The sequence below is a fragment of the Haliaeetus albicilla genome, chromosome 3 (genome assembly GCF_947461875.1).
Source record: "Haliaeetus albicilla chromosome 3, bHalAlb1.1, whole genome shotgun sequence".
Taxonomy (NCBI): Eukaryota; Metazoa; Chordata; class Aves; order Accipitriformes; family Accipitridae; genus Haliaeetus; species Haliaeetus albicilla.
The window spans coordinates 43,005,060-43,026,810 of NC_091485.1; the positions used below are offsets into that span (position 1 = coordinate 43,005,060).

At 39.8% G+C, this 21,751-nt stretch overlaps 1 protein-coding gene across 1 annotated transcript in view; it reads left to right on the top strand.

Moving 5' to 3' along the window:
* Positions 1–11,534: 11,534 nt before the first annotated feature.
* PI15 (peptidase inhibitor 15) overlaps positions 11,535–21,751 on the top strand; it is a 28,202-nt gene continuing 17,985 nt past the window's right edge. The window contains exon 1 of the mRNA XM_009922561.2: positions 11,535–12,038. Coding sequence (XP_009920863.1) covers positions 11,766–12,038 — 273 coding nt within the window. The 5' untranslated portion in view covers positions 11,535–11,765. The remainder of the gene's footprint in view (positions 12,039–21,751) is intronic.

Consider the following 21,751-nt stretch of genomic DNA (forward strand, 5'->3'; position numbering starts at 1 on the left):
CAACAATAAAAAATACACCTTTGCCCAAGTCCAAGATTTTAATTCAGGATCAAGCTTGATAAAACCATTGCCACCATTTCTGTTCAGCAGTAGGAAATGCCTTTTACCCATCCTGTCTGCCTCATAAGGTATGGTTTCCACAGAATCCTTCCAGTCAGTGGTTCACTGACAACTAAAAAGTGCCATTTATCCTTCTTCCTTAATGAATGTTCACATCAAGATACTGCAAACTTTCTAAGAGGCAGTGAGTCGGACATGCCTTGCCTAAAAGGTAGCTAGTTCATTGCAGTTTTCTAAGAAGATCATAGGACTGAGCTTTATTTCTTCTATCAATTTCAATAAGAAACTTGGAAACAAATGTGACAGGTTCTTTAATATGAAAGGACTCTTAGTTCAAATGCAGCACTACACGTTGTTTGCTTTCTACATGGTGTACCTTCCCCCTCTTTGTTGAAAGTAAGTGCTTTTATATATTGTTTAAGAAAATATTTTGTGAACCACATTTGGTCCATGGGCTGTATGTTTCAGTTTATACAGAAAATATGAAACAAATGAAAAAAGTTGATTTACCCAGGATCTAAAGTGATTGGGGTATCTGCACCAAAAGTGTCAACACTCAGGAACAAATTCATGTAAGGCAAAAATTCCAGAGGTAACCAATATCAAACATATGTCTGATGCTAAGGGCTTCCTCTCCATATTGTTAGGCTTGGACTTGCTCAAAATGCTTATAACAGCATTTCTTAACAGAACACAAAATATAACCATAAGCAGGAATAGGACAATATGAGACTCATGTTTCTTCTGATGTAAATCTGATACCTTGCCAAATATTGTTATGTTTTTCACTTCATGGTGACTGTTGAACTATAGGGAAGCAGATGAAATGAAAGGGGAAAAGCACATAGAGCACAAGCTGCAGACAGTTATCCTTCACACATCTACTAAGGGGGATTCCTCATCCAAAAGGCCTGTGATTGTTTATCTTACCCTTACATGAGAATAACTGAAGCAGGGACAATATCACCTCAGAGGTGGACAAAAAATCAAAAACTTTTTGATTACTAATCCTTCCTTGGGAAGAGGAAGAGTGAAGAAAAATTACCCAATTTCTTCAGAGTGAAGAAAAATTACCCAATTTACATGAATCTGCTCTTTATCACAGGGTATAGAGTATTCTGTAAAAGATAAGTGTTCACATTTCTCACCATCTTTGTTGCATGCACACCAGGCTAAACTATAGTCACAAGAGTCAAACAAAACCTGCAGAGTTGCTTTTGCCTCTGTAAAAAAGTCCTTTAGATGGCAACTTCACAGAATAAAATTGGAGCTAGATAAGTAGTCTGTATTTTCTCACTGACAACTAGAAAATGGGAGTTGTGTTTTAAATTTAGAGTGGTTCAAATGAATGTTTTTTAACGTCATTTGACTACTTTGCCTATGGACATTGTGAACAAATAATTTTACTCAGTCTAAAGCATAGCACTGAAAGCATAGCATAGCAGGCTCTTCAAAAGCTTTGGGAACCAAAACATGAAATCATGTTAGAAATCAGAGTAACTTGACCTAAGTACAAAGAGAGTTAACAAGTTCTTCCTAAAATGGGAAGAAGCCTTCTGTAGATAGAGGGTTCTTTCCCCTGGGTTCTAGTGTCATATATTATAGGGTTGAGATGAAGTTCAAAGTCAGACAAAATCAATATCTTTGACCTTTCCTTAGCAAAACAAACACTAATGGTGAGTGTCAGTAACAGCTCAATAGCAATGAATGTTTTTCTTAAAGGATAGAGTCAGGGACTCTGCTCTCCCTTACTTTCTGAGGGAGCTTGTTCCACTGCTGGAAGACTGAACTTTAAGTCAGCTCAGAAGTTGAAGGATGTCTATGTATTAGTGTAGTGAGAGCAGCTCCATGGGAAGGATTTGGATCTCATCAGTCTTGTAGTTACTGAACACAAAAGCCAGGTTCTTGCCTTATGACTGTACATCCCGAAGGAGGAGAATCTTCCAAGAAGCTATCATTCCACACTGATTCCCACTCTACCTTTTCTTTATCATGTGCTTAAACCAACATTTCTTCATTCTGGAAGTTTTTTCTGAGTTTGTACAAAAGTTTGACATTTTTGTAGAATTTCTTCTATGGCATCTGTCCTTTTGGCTTTTCACTTGCTACCTTTAATCAGTATTACTTGCCTGTAACCACACTTTTTGCTCCCTATATTCTTGACTTTTTATTTATAAACCTTTCAAGTAGAACTTCTGAAACAATTCTAAGCCTTGACTTTCTAAGATTTTGATTAACCTTTACAGTTAGTAAGTAGGAATTATCTTCCTCACAAATGACTAAATTTAACTGTGTTCCAGGATTTGGGATTTTTTTTCAACTTTTTTTTTTTTTTTAAATTTCATATATAGCTGTGATCTGTGCCTGTGCATCTCACTTATAATGTATAAAGGCTTCATCAAAGGGTTGTTTTAATCTCAGGAGGTAACTATCTCTGCAATACTTCTTGACAGTTGCAGAAGAAATGACATTGGTTGCTGCTGCATTCCATTCTGTCCAGTACTGCAAATGCTGTCTTCATGTTTAGAGTATTTCTAATCTTATTTCTTTACAGCTTCAGTCTTGACTTTTCCAAAATAAAACCTCTGTCCAAAAGCAGGACACAGTTTAGGGCTATGCTTGCTTCCATACTACATGCAGTCTTTGCTGTTTCTTGAAAACAAAAGTTGTTTCCTGCTTCACTTTGCTTTTGTCATACAGTTTCTTTGAAGCTGTCACTTTTGACTTGATGATGGATATTCCTATGGGGTTATGCTTTACAAGTCTAGTCTAGAGTAGTATGATCTTGCTTTTCTTCCAAGAAATTGATTTGGCTTTGTTCTGCAACCATAGAATAACTCAGGTTGGAAGGAGTCTCAAAGTAGGGTCACCTCTGAGCTCAGACCAGGTTGCTTAGCGATTTGCCCAGTTGGGTCTTAAAAGCCCCCAAGAACAGAGATTGTCCAAATTCCCTGGGCAACCTGTTCTGTTGTTGGACTGTTCACATGAGGGAAAAGCTTCTTAATATATTCTGACTGAACCTCTTGTTTCAATTTATATCCATTTTCTCTTGTTCTTCTGCTGTGCACCACTGTGAAGATACTGGCTCCATCTGCTCAGTTACCTCCTCATAGCTTCTGCCAGAGAGCTATCAGATCTCCCCAAAGCCACCTCTCCTCCAGGCTGAGCAAGGCCTACTCTTAGCCTTTTCTCAGGGCAAATGCTCCAGCCCCTGATCATCTTGGTGGCTCTCTGCTGAAGTCACTCCATCTTATTGGTGTCTTTCTTGTATTGGGTAGGGTGTGTCTGGGCAAACTGGATGCACTACAGTATTCTAGATGCCGTCTAAAAACTGCCAGGTAAAAGTGAATAATTGCTTCTGTTAATACATCCCAGGAAGCTGTCAGCCTTTGATGCAAGGACACACTGCTGGCTCATACTCATTTCGTCTACCAAAGCCCCAAGTCCTTTTCCACAGAGCTTCTCCCTGCCAGCATCCCAGTGGGCCCAACTTGTGTCAAGGGTTTCTTCCCAGCTGAAGGATTTGGCATTTGTCCTTGCTGAGTTCCTGCTGGCCCAGCCTGTCTATCATTTTTCCAACCTTTTTCACCTTCTCCACTTCCAATCAGTTAAATGTAGTAGGGCTTCCCCTCCTTCTGTGCAGCTGGGGTTTAGCCTCTCATCTCTGCTGGGTCTCTCTCATCTTCCCAGACGCTGTGTAGTCTGTTCTTTGTCCCACATATCCTTAACGCGGTGACGTGACTCTTCAAGCAGTGCATAGCTGCTGCAAGTGAGGACACAGTCTCCCACCACGTCAGTCTCTAGGCTAGGATGTGGATGGCCACATTCTCCCTCCAGAGCTCTGCCTGGGTCAAGGTCTCTGATGTGCCACAGGTAGCTACTCCCGATAGGGCTGGGGACAGTGCCCCGTGGTTTCTCCAGTTATCAGCCTCTCTCCACTCACCCAGCTGCACAAATTGCTGTTCTTGGAGTCAGGGCCTGATAGTTATATGGGTCTCTTCCTAGCGCTAGCTGAATGGCTGCTTGACACTCCCAAATCAGGAGTCAGCTGAATATAAAAGATGTATGCACCTTTTGGCCATAAATAGCTGACAGAAGTATTTCGAAACTGCTAGATCTGGTAGAAGAAAAAGTGTGGAGTAGCTACCCTTTCCCAGCAATATCGGTGACTCCAATGTTCCTAGAAGACTTCCTAGAAGTCCCCAAAGGTATTAGAAGAAGGTCTCAGAAGATCTAGAAGAAGGGTCTGAAAACTACTCTGCAAACTATTGTGTCTGTTAGCTTCAGTTTGGCATACTTTAGTAGTTATCATTTATGTTAGTCGCATTCTCCTAGCAATCTCATTCTCTATTTTGGGTCTCTGATTCTTATTACAATTTAGTCTTGAATGAGGGATTCCATAAAACCTCAAAATTACATGTTTAACTCAAGTCTCAAATCTGTTGTAAATGTTTGAAAAGTTTCGTTCTCTCTTTGAGTTTTCATAGGAAATGGATATCTTTCAAAAGGCTCTTTCTCTCTAAAAGTTCTGTTTTCCTAAAATATCTGTAGTACAGTCTGATAACTGCCTTATGCCATTTCATTTTTCTGGAATAATAAATGCTTCTCATACCTTTGGCCCAACAGTGTGTGTGTGTGTGTATATATATACACATATATATATATATATATATATAAAAAAAACCCCTCTGCTTACCTTTTTTTTATTTTTAAGTTGATTATTCATCCTTATGAAGAGATGAAATCCATACTCAACTTTTCTGCTGCATTTCTGAGGAATTTTACTGCATTTAAATGTTTAGCTTATTAGCTATTAGGCATTTAATAACTCACCACTTCATCTTTCATGTTTGGAGATACTGTTTCTTCCTCCATTTCCTTAGATGATGGTCTGTGGGAAACTTGTGTCACAGCCTCTGACAATATAATGCTGAGCAAGTTAGCAACATAAAAATAAAAATGTTGTGAAGGTGAGAAAGAGAGAGATCTAAGTAGACCTCTATCACAAGAAAAAAATGGTTAAAAATCGCAATACTCAGACAATACTATATTCCACCCTAGGCCTCAAAAGTTTATCTGTTTAGTGCAAATAGGTGAGATAGATAGAAAAAAGATGGAAGGGCATTTAGAGACACAGATTTAGAGTCTCACCTGAAGCTGCAAGCAGTAAACTGCATTGCCCAGAGTCACAAAGAAGGTCAGCAACTGATCCAAAAATTGATGTTACATTTTCAGCTTCCATACAGTGAACTGGTCACCAAATCACATTGCCTTCTAAATTAAATATTTAGAAACTTTTTCACGTTTAAATATAATTTCCTTAAGCAAAGTTCATTTGGGCATATTTAGGTCAAACATCACTTGGAAGGTTCTTTTCCTCACAAAAGTTGCATATGAAGGAAGATGAATCCTCTAAAGTTCAGGAAAAATACTGCAGAATATGCACACCCATTGTTCAAAACTGGTGCCAAGTTGCTACGTACATTTCCATTAAAAAAAGAAATATTAAAACTGTTGAAAATGACATAATGCTAGAATTAGAACCTGGTTTGCAGTTGACAGATGTTGAACACCCACCCAAATATTGTTTTTCAGTTCAGTACTCTTCAAAGTTCTAAAAAGGATGCTTCAATCCAGCAGAAATGAAACGTGAACTTCTGCCCTTGGAATGAGAAATTTTACCTTTTTTAGTATTGATATATACTGGATTTTTCAACTCCATTTTCAATTACAAAGATGCTTAAAGTGCCATATAAAGGCATTGCAATATCAAGGAGCTATGAGAGAACACAAAGAAATGCTTAGATATGGTCATGATGAGCCTACAAGACAAGTGCTGCAGACACTATACTGATGGCCAGGGAGATTTTGTTTTATAATTTATCTATCCAAAGAAGTTAAGCACTGATGCATTCATCTGTTTTCATTATGCTGGATGTGATAAGATTTCTAAAAGAGTACCATAGCTATGCCCAGAGTAGTGAAATGTGACACAATAACCAAAAGAAAGTCTGGAAAATGTATGCTTAATATGACAAGTACACTTAGCCTAGTAAATTCTTAACCCTTCTGCTTCTCTTCTCTGTGGCCGGAGTTTTCTGCTGATGTATTAGTGAGAAGAATACTGATTTTATCAGTGCTTCGAAGTGTGCTAATTACTTCATTTCTAAGAAATGTTATATTATGCCTGGCACAGCTCTTTAGCATCCACTCTACTCAGCAGTATTTTCTTGGCAAAGCAGAGTTCTTGCTACATGTAATTAGCATTTCCTCCCATTATAAATAATTGTTCCTCATTTTATACTAATTCTTTTCTAGGCTGTTGATGTATTTCCAGTAACAATAGACAAACCTGAGCAAATTGTTTCATAAGCCTTCCATATGCCAATTTTGTTACTGTTGCTACTCAATCCCGTGCCATTGGCACCACAGTATATTAAGAATATTAATGCTTGTGCTTGATGGAAGATATATTTTAAACTTGTTTGGAAATTCAGGAAAAATATTTAGTACTGAGGATATGGTTGTCCATATTGTACTTGTTCTATCTTCTTTGTTTAAAGCTTTGATTTCTGGGTGGAATTTGAATCTAGTATATGTTGACATGTTGGATAGGATTCAGTTCAAGACGAAGACATGAAGAGTAGTGTCTATATATAAGCTGAGTGCTTAAGCCCCCAGTGTAGTCAACAAATATATGATCAATACAGTCAACGATGTTGAAAAAGTTATTCAAGCAACCTGCCATGGTGGGTGTCTGATGCAACTTGAGATGTCCTCGTCTGGTCACCTGCTATACTTCGAAAAGGCACAGATCTTCTGAAGTCCCATGCCATACCTGTGAAGCAGACATCTCAAATGTCTGGGCATCTTAAGTGAAACTTGAAGTCTACGTCTGGGCAACAGAAAATCTATCTCGGTAAACTGAAATAGTTTCTAGGCACCACTGTTCCTCAGCTGCCATTATTTTTTCAGGAGCTGAGATAGCTCTTTGGACACTTAATAGTTGGTTGTTAAAATCTTAAACTGAAAACTACCACTGTAGACTTGATTGGCTTGTGATCTCAGACTTCATCTATGACACTGCTGTAGTTGATGACATTTCTGTCACCATACTGCCAGACGGAGGTAGGTATTGCCAAAGCATTCTGGAATGAATAATTTTTTTCCTATTCTCAATTCACTCTGTGCTAAAAAGGCCATCCTTTTTTTTTTTTTTTTTTTCTTCCCTTCCTTGAGATACAGTAGGAAACTTATCTTCAGGATGATCCAGAAGTAGAAATAGATCTGTAGTCTAGGACCTGGCAGAGCTCAGGTCAAGGTACTGCTCTCTACATGATTCTTGAGTAACTACAGATATGCTACTTAGCTTCTCAATGCTTCATTGTGTCTGTATGATGGCTAACAGTATGATGAAGTATCAAAAATACAAGGGAGAAATTTGAGTGTGTGAGACTTTGTTCTTTATTACACCTGGAGATACAGAACAGGAAAAAATATGCACTTTGGGTTTTAATTTTATGAATTAATTGTCTGGCATTAAAGTTATAATATCAAAAGTATCTGGAATCCCAGGCAGGTATTTCTAAGGCAGTTAGTAGTAAAATAAATTATGCTAAATGTTTCAAGCTTAACATCTTAGCAACCAGCATAAAATTAATTTGGTATGAATACGCTGTTCTTAAATGATGACAATTCAGCTTCTATACAGTCATAATTCATTTACTAAAGTAAATGTCAGTCAAAATGATAAAGTTCATGCTACTTTGTTGAGTAATGGATGATTAGAAGATCAGAATTTATATTCTTAATCCAAGGAATACACTGCAGAAGACCTGTGAGTGTTGCGAGTCATCACTTTTATTGTGCAATGAAGATAAAGATGGTGTATTTCATAAACTTATATCCTGTTCTCTTTGACTCACGCCTCTGTGCAGCCTATCTCCCAGATAAAATCTAGATCTTATGCTAATATATTGTATTGCCCACACAAACCCAGGGTACCGTTTCTGCTTTCTTCCTATGTGTGAACACTGTTTCTGTGAAAAAGTAGCTATCTTCTAGTCAAACCTTAAAATCGAGTCCATTTCCTAGAATTGAGACTCTTTCAAAAGATTAACTGAATTATTTTTCTTTCTTAGTTTCTTTGACATTCTTTCTCATTCTTGATTGTCTAACTTTTTTCATTTGCCGATATTATTGCCCCGAATTATTGCCCTTCTTTTTTTTCCAGGCTGTTCAGTAACCGTGTTGTGGCCACCTTGGCTGGCGCATTCTGCTCTTAATTAGGTTTACAGATATTTTGACTCATTCCACCATCTCACTAATGTCTCTCTCTGGCCTGTAATAGTCTTTTGTCACTGGTCTGTCGTCTCTTTGTCTTTTCCGAGTGGGCTGAAGAGTTGGGAAATAGTTCTTTTTGTGTATGTTGCAGATGGTTCCATCCACTTCTCATTTTTCTCCTTATAAGCTTGCAGACACCTTTGATGCTTCTTTTCTTCATTCTTCCTCATTTTATCCATTTGTCTCCTTGGCGTGGGCCTTCATGAGGACTTTAGTGTGGCTTCATTGGTCTTGCTTGCTAATTTTCACTGCATGTCAGGTCATTGACTCAGTTATTTCAGAAGAAAATGGAATGCACACATGCATGTGATTTTCTACAGCACCTTAGTCGTCAAGCTTGAGAGTTACTATTGCTCTTTCAGTATTTGCCACTGCTTCTTATTTGAGAACTTACCAAAGTTACTTACAAGAGGCTTGGGTCAAGCCTCACACTCTAAGGCCTTTCATGTTCACAGTATACTTTTTGCAATTGTGCTGTTAGTATTGCTCATAACGTTTTTTTCTACATTTAGATGAGTAGTTACACTGACTGCCTGCTAGACATGGAAATAAATAATTAGGCAATAACCACAAGCAATGGAAATAAAAGAAATCTCATAAGGTGGCCTGTTCTTAGGGAAGTACAGCTCAATTTTACAGCTGTGAATGTTATGGCTATTTTACAGCATTTGCTTGTATATCCTAGCTGTTCTGTGTAAAGCCCTATGTCATAACAGCCCCCAAGTACTGCCACAGGGTAAGTATGAAGAAATAATTACAGCAATCTAAAATGTGACTAACTAGTAAAATCTACCCTCTGAACTTCCTGAGATGTTAAGCTGGTGTCTTCCCTTTGATAACTTATTGCAGCTCAGATGAAATCAAAGGACCTGCGGCAATTCAAAGGAGCTGAGCATTCTTCCTGTTGTATTCAAACAATGGGAAGACAGTTCTTGACATTAACATAAGCAAATATGCACTTTATTTCAGAAGAAAGAAAATTGGATGAGACGAATCATCCAAAACCCAGCCCTGCAAAGACAAAATGAAGTTTCTTGTATAATCATGTAAAGGAATACCTGCAGCCGCATTTAAGCAGCAGTTTTGGACAGGCTGGGTATACATCTAGTAATATAACCAGTGATGGTACTTTATACTTACTTAACACCTTTCATCGCGAAGTACGTTATCAAACACTAGTTATTTGAGCCTTACAACATGTCTGTAGAAGACTATTATACCATTGTAGAGATTGCACACAGAGATTAAACGGCTTGGGTTAGGCCACACAGCGAGCGAGTAGCAGAGCCAAAAGGAGAGCGTGAGCGTTGGCTTCCAGCCCTGTGCTCTAACTACTGGACTTTGCTTCCTTAATACTTAATTCCCATATTGCTTCTTTACTAGAGCTACTGAAACTTTTGAACGCTCGGTAAGTTTTGGTGTAATATCAAACCGGTTGCGTTTCTCTCTCCCAGCTCCTTTATGATGTCGCAAAATCGTGTAATTGCATTTTTAAGGGTCTGATTTTACGGGTTGCCCCAGGTCGCCCGGCCCTGGCAGGGGATCAGCCTGACATTGTGCTGCTCCCATCCCCTGTCCCCAGTACACAATCGCTGGCTGCCGCTGCTGCTCTCCGCTAGCTTTCGTCACGGCCTCAGCGTAATGCCCTTAGCTCTGCTGCGTGAGTGGCTGGACCGTTCTGCGCTTAAATAATTCCAGCTATATGCTGGCTAATGTGAACCAGATGTCTCCCAGGCACTGGCGAGAGCTTTCGGTCCTGCTGCTCCCGCAGTTTCTCACGGGCAGACGTTCAGGTAACTGATACTGCCTCGCCACAACCTGCCTCCAGTTTTCTCCCGTGTGCCTGTGCCTGCGAGGGCGAGCGGCCGCGGGTGGAGGACGGAGGGGGGAGCGAGGCGGGCGGCGGAGCGGCGCGCAGGCGGGAGCGGCAGCCCGGGCGGCAGCGGCAGCCCGGGCACCCGCCGTGCTCCGCCATGAGCCGAGCCGAGCCGAGCCGAGCGGAGCGGAGCCTGCCCGCCCGCTGCCAGCCGCGCCTCGGGGGACAGACAACCTCCCCCCGCCACGCAGCCCCCCGGGACGGCACGGCACGGCACGGCGTGGGACGGGACGGGACGGGACGGGACGGCGTTGCATCGGTTCCGTGTCCTGTGAGTGGGGCAAGAGCGGTTTGAGAACTCTCCGCGCTTCATGCTGCCCCTCGAAGAGCTGCGTAAAATAAAGTTAGTTTGCCAAGCCAGCGTGATGCTCGTGAAGTGAGGAGAGAGAAAAAAAAAAACAAAACAAAACCAAAAAAACTCCAAAACCCAAACCCAAACCAACCACGGAGAAAAAAAAGGTAGGAAGTACCGGAAAAAAAAAAAAAAAAAGCGAGTCTTGCATGTTGCCTCTTTGTACTATAGAAACTGGGGGTGTGACTGAATATCCAAGCCACCTACACTCCGGGGATGCCACCCAATCGCTGCCTGTGTGCTTTGCAGAACTCCTCCCCTCTCGTTTTGGCTAAGCGGAGACCTTTAGAGAAACTGCCTGTTCGGGCTCATACAGACTGTAACATATAAAAGCTGTTAGCAGCTCCTGTGGCCAGAAGCTCCAAAACCAGCAGAGTTTTGTTCTTTGGGGGTTTGTAATAAGAGACACTCCTTCACAAAGGTTCCTGTCATCATATAGGAGAGTGCTATATATACTGGGAGAACAATAGACTGTATTCTTTTTTTTTTTCTATTTTCCAGAGGTAAGCCATTCAACTCAGTAAGTTTGCTTTGCATGCAGTTTTATCAATGCTCATCACATTTTGCTGAAGTTAAGACTTGAATGCTATTTCTAAGATGTCCTGCTTTCATGCTTTATATGTTTTCTTTTGCCTACTAGTTTCTCTGTGCCACATTGTGTCAAAACAATCCATGCATGTGGGATGCATAGCCTAGAATGTATTTTTCATTTTCAGTGGAAAACATTCTGTGAGGTTTCTTGCAATCTCCCCATTAAAAGATTTACAGTGTGGTTTATGGACTGATCTGGTGTGATAGCACTGTCACTGTTTCAGGAATACTACTAGTTCTGATCATGTAATTCATGGTATAATGATACTTCATTTGGTGTGTTCGCAGTAAGAACATATCACTTATGGTGATTATATGGTTATTGAAAATTGCTCACTAACGTGTGTTCTGACTGGATTGTTTTTATGGTTGGGCTGACAGGCAGAATCATTTTTCTGATCACAGCCTGCCAGTTCACTTTGTCTTGCTACCCAGATGTACAGAATCACATCTTTGACATCTTCTCTTCTACAGATCTGTTTTCTACTGTCCTGACTTAAAGCAGAGTACCTCTGTGGCCTGTCTTTCTCCTTTGGCCCCAAAATGACAGTAATCGCTGCAATCAGTTGTGCTTTCTTATTTTCCATTCTCTGTGAAACAAGTGCATTAGTGTTACCCAACTCCACTGACCTACTCCAGTCAGACAATAACTTCACTGACATTGAGACAGCTTTGGCAGCTCATCTGGACTCTGCAAAAATTCCCAAAGCCAGGCGGAAGCGCTACATTTCACAAAATGACATGATTGCCATTCTTGATTATCATAATCAAGTCAGAGGCAAAGTCTTCCCACCTGCTTCCAACATGGAATATATGGTAAGTGAACTTTGTTTATTTCAGGGTAAAACAAACTGTAAGTCAGTGATTTCATTTTCTTAAACAAATTGTGAGGGTTTAGTTAAGTGGATGAATGATTTTTAACTATTACTGCTTAGTAAAATGTTCTTTCCTTGCATTTTTTAAATTGCATTAACTTAAGCAAGCAAAAGCTAAACACTGAGCTCTGAGCCTCTTGCTCACCCTGTTGAATTTCCATTGCCATGAGTAGTCCCAATGAAGCTTCTGGGAACCAAGTAAATGAAGTTGTGAGTTAACTTCTTGTTGGCCTGAAGAATAGTAAGTGATCGCAACATGTGATTGCATGTGTTTAAAGTGCTAATCATTAGTAGCCCCATTGCTTTTTTGGAGTTTACTGAAAGTCATTGCCCTGATGTATGCAAAAAGATAGCCAATGACCATTTCTAATTTCTTTCACACATAATACTTTTGGAGACAATGTGGTAAAACTGTAGTTGCAAAGTAGTTCATCTGATGCACTGTTTGTCTCATGCTCATGTGCATACTTACCATATATTGTTTGTGTGCACCTAATACTTTTATTTTTCCACCAAATACAATGCTGCGTTTAAGTGTTTCTCTAGCATGTAGGATTTCAGTGTGCTCAAAATGTTATGTTTGTGGCAGGCATCTTTTCCGCTTATTGGCAAATACTTATTATGTGAATTATCTGTTCCTGCAGGTATGATAGAAGTTATTCATTCATGGTGATTTCATACTTGGCATTACTAGCTAAAGCAGCGTGTTTGCTATTTTGTGTTCCAACTTTGAATACATGCATACTGTGGAGCTCTAATGTTAAACATAGGTTGGCCAAGCAAAAAATTTTACCTTCTGAGTAAGGTATTCACACTGTTTTGAAAGCACAGACAAGTTGTGTCAGCACCATAGTATCTGCTTAAAGTCACAGAGTTTCTCATATGACAACAGACAGTTAACAGCTTTGAGAAACAGGACACCATCAGTTTGACATAAAATGAGGATAATAGTAATAACGACTCCTCCTTTTTAGCAACTAATGACTAACAATTTGGACATCTTTCTATCACAGATGTTACCTAAATCTGGATTTGAGCATATAATCTGTTTAGCACATCCCAGCAGCACCTCAAAATGCTGAGTGCACTCAAAACATTGCAGGATAAATGCCTGTTGCCATACCATAGGCTGAGTTTGAAGTTTGGTTAAGTAGAAAGGTCAGAGACAGAAAAAACAGAGAGGTCAGAAGTCAAGCTCAGTCATCATTTTCATTGCTGTGCTCTCCACTGACGTTTCCTTTGATTCTGCATAAATAAACTTTGTTGTAATGTCTGAGGGAATGGCAGCCTACCATGCCCTTCCTTGGCTTGTGTGTTTTAGAAATGTGCTCCTGCAGTTTGCTTAAGTGAAGCCAGCACCCTGTCATATTCCCAAGAGTTTTGTAAGTGCAGTGTTCTTAGCCTGTTCAGTAAAAAAACTTCAAAAGAGAAAGCAAGCTTCCTTGATTAAATCTCTTTTAATGCACTCATATGCAAAAACTGCCAAGATTTTACTTGTATTGGTTGGGTGTTCTGCTCCAGCTTTGCTCTGCAATAGTACTGTGCAAGGTTTGATACAAAATCAAGACTGAAGCCAGGCTCTTTACAGCTTATATGGTATTCTTTTCCTTGCCCATCTTCCTATTGATTTTAACAGTACCAACCAGCCATAGGTTGTACCTGTGTCCCCGTCAGCATCAGCCCCATCAGAAATCTCAAGGGCAAGGTCTAAGGCTGTCTTTCACATTTGGTTTCCCAGTCTCAAAGTACTTTGTGACTTCATGCTGCAGAATTCAGAACAGCACCTCAGGCTACATAATGATCCAGAGTGCAACTTGAACTTGGATCCCCAAGTGGCAGCGAACCCCTGTGCCACCAATTCTCTTTCAGAATTTAGTCAGTCTGTTGTGTCCCACGTAACTTTACAGAGAAAAAAAAACCCAGTGAGCAACATCACACATCGCTTGCTCTGCTGTCTGGTTTGTAGCCATGGCATCATCTATTTATCAACTTCCAACAAATTTATCATCATCAACTTTTTATCTCTGTGGCTACAGAAAGGCTTTGGTAGGAAGGTCTTGAAGATGACATGGTGGTGTAAGCCATACCAAGACTGAGGACACCTGTATCAGTAATGGCCATTTGAACTTGCTTAGTCCATTTGCTGGTGTCTGTATAATTTCAGTGTATGGCACAGCATCTGTTTTGTCTTATGGGGACATAAGATTGCCGCTGTTATGTATAAAAGATGTTGTGTCAGTCAATACTCATTTTCATAAATAAGATAGCAAAAAATACTCAATGTCATAAATAAGATAGCAACATATTTGTTATTACCAGCAGACAACGTACACTGTGCTGAAAGAATGTTAGAGAGTGTGTGTTCCGTGCCTGAACACTGTGGAAAAGTGCAGTGGTAGTGATGAAAGTGGCCTTTCCCATCTCCCCTAAGAATGACCAAAAAGGAAACATGTTAGAGAGCTGGAATCTCAGATGCAGTAGACTGTGGAAATCTCTTGTAAGTGTGTTGAAGTAGAGAAGGACTAAGCAGTTTGGAAGCACAAGAAAAAGATGTTTTCTCATCTTTTCTCTGTCCACAGTCACATTAAATTGTGTTTTGTTCTTTTCTCCTAATTCTGTTAGGAGCTCTGTTCTTCCCAGGAATTGCTGTATCGCATTCTCACTTCTGTATAGTTTCATTTGCTTTTTCTTCTCCACTGGTAGTAACTCAGGGTTTAGCTGTGTGGGTTGGTTCTTGTGATTCCAATTCTTCACAGCCAACCTTTTTGGGGGCTTTTTTCCCTGACACCTTCCATTCCTTCCCCTGATGCAGTCTGCTTCTTATACATTCAGTGTGTTATACTTTGAACTCCTTGGGCATTTTTCTGTCTGCCCCTACTGTCTGGCAAGTTTGTGTGCTGTAGGACTTTGGATGAGAGGTCTTGAAGAATGGCTTTGAATGCACACACGTTAGGCAGGGGAGGTTCAGATGAACACTGCAGTGGCAGAGCTGGCGGAGTGTTTTAATTCTCTTTGGGAGAGGTGGATCTGAGTGCTGCTCCAGCCTGTTGTATGCAGTCCCCAGTGACAGTGGACAGCTGGGAAATCAAAAGCAATGATGGGAAGCATTGTTCTATTATCAGTCCCTAGTGAAAGAAAGTGGTGTGTCTTAGGCCACTTAGACTTTAGGAAATCTTTCCCTTGGGACATTAGCACCCTATGCGTAAGATTTTAAAGTAGTCCTCCTTTTGGTTCTGGTTCTGGTATTACTGATGCCTTCAACTGGAAGTTTTTCTGCAAGTACAAATCTAGAGTCGGTGCCTATGTGAAGGAAAGTGAAAGACAAAGGAAACAAGAACTTTCAGGCCTATAATGTAGAATTAATGACCTTTTAATTTGGATCTTCTTATGACATCCTTCAGTTTTCCTCATCCTGTCATTCTGCAGTCTTTGCTTGTGCTCTAAAAGCTGATGTCATACCTGCAGAAAGAAGGATGACACCATAGTTTTGACCTGGCAAAGGGTGAAAATCTTCCACTTGTCTTTGCATATTTTTTTCTGGAGAAAGCAGAAAGATTCCATAAAATTCATGGTTCAGAAAAAGTGAGGTATAGAATTGCCTGCAGCTCTATAGTGTGAGAGGTATGTAAATCTGCAAATCTGCTGGAAGTCTGTGAACAAACAAATCCCTTTCTCTGAATGCTAATTCTGTACTACAGAGGCCTGTTTTGCGTTTCTGGAACATCTCAGCTACTTGGTAGGCCAGCAAAGATTTGCAATATGTTGCTAGCTGAAATTTGAGTTTCATAAAACATGTCATTTGTTATGCATTGGTACTATCTTTAGGCTCCCAAAACATTCATTAATGAAATATCTATTCCTATGAAAATCAAATGTTATTTTTACCTTCCCTACAGTCATCCCCACTTGACGCCAGTTTCTTAAAAGGCCATATGATCTTCGTTGTAACCCATGTCACTGTGTGCATGCAAAACCTGGTCGAGCAAGTGCTTACAAGCAGAAGCAGTAACTCTGATATGGCTGGGCCTTAATGAGCACTGTCCTCCATGGCATTCCCATAGGCAAAGTGGGAAAATCAGTTCTAGTTAAGAGTACTCTAAGGCGATCTGAATAACTTGTTAAAGAGCCATACCAAAAGACAAGCTGTGAATAGTTCACTGCTGGCTCTGCAAGGATGGGTCCTGAGCCCAGTACTGGTCAACATAGTCATTAGTAGACTGGCAATAGCATGTCTGAAGTATAATACTTGGGGCAGGATTGCACACACAAAACCACGAAGCTGAATGTTTGTGGAATGCTTTCTGAAGATTTTAAGAGCAGAAAAATGCTCTAGATAAACTTGTGTCTGCTTAGGTATAGAAGATGTTCTGATACAGTTTAAATTCCTTTTTGTTCAGTGATTGCATAAATGCACTTTTATACTTGGGAAAATCTGTCCCCCCTGTTGAACATGACACTTTGTAGGACTCAGAATAGTGAAAGATTCCCAGACTAGCCTGAAATGAGTTAGTTTGGATACCCAGGAGTTATTTCATGGCAACACAAAGATAGCTTCTCATGAGCTGGTGGCAGAGGAATGGTGGCTGGAAGGGAATGGAGAATCTGAGCCTATTCATTTCTAGGAAATCCACATGAAAGACCATGATAAAATGGACAAGGAAATGAACTGTTGTTCTAAAAGAAAAATAATTGTGTTCCAAAAGAAGCTCCTGTAGTCCTGTGATGGAGGCCATGTGAATCATGGGGGAAATCTGTTCACTCTGTAAGGCCCAGGAGTGACCCTTTTTGGAGACTTCGCTTCCTTTCCATGAAGATCTGCAGACAACTTAAATAGTTGGATCAGAGAAGCAAGAAAATAACCCACTTAGTGGTCACAAATGTAAATAACTGCATTATTATTTTGCTCCTAGAAAATCTTGATAAAATTTTCTTGCTGTCAAGGTGATCTTAAAAATGCTCTGTGAATATGCAATAGGGGATAGGTAAGACCAAAAAAAAAAAAAAAAAAAAGTTTTCCAAAGTCCTATTTAATGCTTAAAGCCTTTTATATGGGCATGGAAGAAGTGAGTTAATTTGGTTTTCTCTCCAATTCAAAAGCATTTCTGATAAATAAGCTTCTCAACTTGTTTACCTATTTTTTGCTGTTGTCACTGTAGTTTCTTACAGACCATTCTAAATCTTAGAGGACATTTTGTTCTTAAGTTGTTTGCCCTGGCTCATCTACATGGTCCCACTGAAATCATCCATGTCTGTGAGTGAGGATTGCAGGGCTGGTTCCTTCAAGATTTATGTCTAATGAGTTGGATAGGATCTCTTAATTCATATAGTTTATCCCTGCCCTGTTGCAGGACTTCCTTCTGTATTAAATACATATGGTTTTCATCTTGTCTACTCCTGAACACGTATAGTGATGCTGTCTCAGTCACATCTCTTGGCAAATATTTTACCTTAGGAATAGAAATTATTTCCAAATGTCTAACCTAAATATTTCGCTCTAAAACTCAGATAATTAGTCTTTACATGCACTTTTTAACTGCCTAATAGAATTTCTCTCCTTCTTTGTTTCAAACATTACCTTTTATGTATTTACTGACAATTTTCTTGGCATTAATTGAGATGCATGCATGCATATAATGTTTCCTTAATTTCCATGTGCATGTCTTACAATACTTCTGCATATTGGAGCAAATTACAGTTGCATTCCATTTACAGCTCCTTTGTGAAATCAAGTGAAAAGCACTCTTAAATGTCTAAGCAGATTAGGCCTATCATTTTAACTATGCATGTTTAAAGACACAAGTGCCATAATGCAATGGAGAATTTACTCTAGAAGTTACTGGCAGCTTACTTTTTCTATTGAATAGCCCTGTTCCCCTAAATCCTATATACATGGTGAAGCTTGAAATAAAGTAATCAGATGATGACTTAGGGTACAAAGATCTTAATCTGCTTTTCATCATGCCAGAGCACAAAGTAAATCTAAGTATAGTCCACCCCAGTCCTCTGAGAGGAGACATTATCAAGGAACTTGGCGCTTCCTCAGTGTATTCCACCTACGCCAGTTTGCCGTAACTTTTAGCTTGCTCTATGTTGGGAATTCACAAGTGAGGTGAGACAAATGAGAAGGGGTGTAATGGTGAAATGTTTTCACTGGTTCCAGTTTCTCCCTCCTACCACTTGTGTTTCTGTTTAGCCAACAGAGTATGTCCCTTCTGCCTGGTGCCACAACCCAGCACCAGGAGTGTCTGAAGATCATGGGATAATGAATTCTGGAATATCAATCCTCTCAGAAAATTAGAATAAACCAGAAAGAACTGATCTGGTTTACGTGGTTACAGTTAGGGGTGTCTGTCTGCATGACAGCTTTGAAAGGAAGCATTCATTTTACAGCGTACTCAGCTTTTTTCTGCAGTGGAGGCAAAACATGCCAACTGACAGTAAGCTGAAAGAAAGCTAGAGTAGATGTAGCTTACTTTCTGCTAATTTTGGCACAACAGAGTTACCTAGCTCTACTGCCTCACAGGTGAGTTTATCCACTTATCTATTTCCTACTGCACCATTGTCCTACTCATTGGCTATCAATGAGATGCAGGATGTTGCTCATTTTTCTAGCAGTTTCATCTGCAAAAGGCTAGGAACCCTCGTTCAGTCTCAGTAACTAAACTCGTGTTCATCTAGAGTCAAATCCAAGTGGATGCTAGCTATATGAAGTACAAAAGCCATCAGTTATGTTCACAGTGAATGACAGAAGACCTCTTTAAGATTGAACAGAAACAACCTTTCCTGGAAAGCGCTCCTTGAAAAATGTGAAGAACTTCCCCAAAAACACTATTGTTGATAAATATTGTGATAAAGAATGGCTGTGTTAAACTTGCTTTGGTATTAGAGCTCCTTTCCAATGTATTATGCATCAGAATTTTAAAACATCCATCTTGATGGTGTTTTAGAAGAGAATATTTACATTATTTAAATTTAGTATTAGCAGAAAGCCTTCTAGGAGTTTAAGCAAACAAAAAACAACCTAGCAAAGTCTCAGATAGAAAAGCAGCCTGCCCAGAGCCCTCAGAATTAGACATTCCTTTATTATTAAATGTAGCACCTCTTGAACTTCTTGGCTAAAAACAGAGACAGGGCATTTTTCACAAGAATCTTGATCCAAAGTACACAGTCCTTCGTTTCATACATGAATGGAGATGATAGTAACCTTAAACCTCTCAACATTTTTTATCCTCTTTCTGTACCTGAAAAGAAAATCTGAAGAGAAGAATAGTCTATCCAGGTGTGTGGAAATGTGTATCCTAAAGACAGCAAAAGTTGGAAACCCCAGGATAATCACTTGTTTGCTTTTTGTACACAGAATACTGTCTTCAGCACATGGACCTCCATATATGAATGCATCTGCAGGTACCCTGGGATAGGGTTTGAGGTCTATTTTAATGCAACTGAGAATGAATTGGTTTTGCATCTTTATCTGCACATTGATATGTGTTAATCTGTATCAAAAGAAAGAATCTTAAATTGAACTTTCTTCTTCTGAGAATAAAGAACTATTGTTCTTACTCTTTATCCTGCAGACAGAAGAAGTTGCTATGTGTTTTCTTTTGTGTCACGCTGCCATATCTTTCAGTTAAAGCTACTTAGAAAATAATAAGTATTTTCTTTGAAAACTTTTTAAAAAATTAAGAACATTTTTTGTTTTAAGGAAATACTTCAGTGTTTAGTAGCAAAAAAAGTAAAGAATGTGGATTTTTTTCATATAGAAGAGATACAGAAAGCCACAGAAGAAATACATTTTTCATTCACATTTTGTGGTTTTGAGAAAAAGCAATTTGCTCTGATCATATTTAAAATGATAGAGGTCAGACACCTTCCTCTTCAGACTTATGACCAATGGTTAGGGTGACGTGGAGCTAGACAAAGTTTGGTCCTTTTTGTTACCACTTCTGAGATAAGCTCTTGCCAACTAAAATATGCCTTGCAGTAGGTTAGGAAAGCACTGAATATTTTAAGATATGTAGCTCTGATATTTAACTTTTCCAAAAGCTAAACAAATACTAGCATATCAGGAAAGCTTATTGTTATTAAATCTGACAACCTCCCAATTTTCTTTGTTTCTTATTGTTTAAAAGCCTGGTGCCAAAGATGAAAAGAAATGCGGACAACCTTTAGAAGAAACAAATTGACTATTAGCAGTGGTCAAGCTTCAAATGATAGCACTTTGAATTTGGACCAAATAGACACCCAGGAATATAAACTTCTGTATAAAATACAGACTTGAATTTTCATAAGAAAAGAATTTCTGGCAATCAGGTTTCTTGGACATCTGTCTGGTGATGCCCTGATTACTATAAGACAGACCTTCTAATACTGAGCCCTTCAGAAGTGTGAATCAGATGTTTGGAGGTTTGGTTACATGAGAGTAAATTGACTATAAAACATTGCACAATTTTACTTTGAGTTGCAGTGGAGTATTGGACAAGCAGCTTGATGTATTAACCCTCTATTTATTTGCAAAAGAATGAAGTACAGAACTGTGATTCCCATCACGATTTTTTTCTCTAGAGGGTAGGCTTTGGCAATTTTCTGTGTAAACTTTGTAATTATTACCTAATGCATTTGGGAATTGACTTGCACATGTGGTAGGCACCAATTACAGTACGCACAGTAAAATTTCTAACAGGTGGCAGTTGAGAGCAAAAAGTATTCATATTCACAGAGAGAGAGAGAGAGCCTAGAGTCCAAATGATCTCAGAGCCCAAATAAATATATAAAGTTTGCCAAATCTGTCTATAAATTCCAATGAGCTCATATGTTTTCATCACACAGTATGTATTGAAAAAAGTGAAGGCAAAGAGACGAGGCTCTTTCAGTCACTCTGCCGAAAAAGCGTGCAGGCAGAAGGGCTGATGGGTTGCTTTATTAAGCTTTGTGCCAGATTTGGGGTAGTGGACGTGGTGGGGGGTCCTACAGGAAGTCTCTGAACCTGAAAGTGCTACAGGTTTGACTATACAAAAGAGAAGGGGAGAAGCTGTGCAAGGGAGCCCTGCGTGCCCTGCACGCTGCTGTGGGATTTCTGAGAAATGGCCGCTGCACGTGCAAGTGGCATGGCCGGTGCAAGGCAGCGCGGCTGAATGACCCATGAGGACAAGACCTGCATGTTGGAGGGTAGCAGCCTACATCTGCTAATCCGCTCTGGGACTTGCCCTAGCAGCTGCGGAGTGCAGCTGCACAGATGGGCTGGATATGTTGGATTTTATCCCTCAGCTTCCCAGTGTTTTGCTCACAGGGAGGAATTGCTTGAATTGAGGTTTTCTTCTTTCCCACTTGCTGCCATTCTGGAAGTAAGAGCTTCTGATCTTCAGCTGGGCAAACAAGTGGAAGCACAGGGCTAATGGAGAATGAAATCAGAAGTCTGAGGTAGAAAGGTTAATTTTTTGACTGATTACTGCTTACAGAAGGTCCTGCTGGCCACCTTTCTGAGGCGCGTAGGAACCACTGTGGATTTGTTTGTGCCAAATAACAATGTGAAGACACTAATGTGAGTCCACAGTAAACATATTAATGACAAATAAGATGCCAAAACTGGCAAACAAATTGCTGCTTTCTATTACTGCAAAATGTAACAGTCTTGCCATGCAACTGTATTCAAATTGT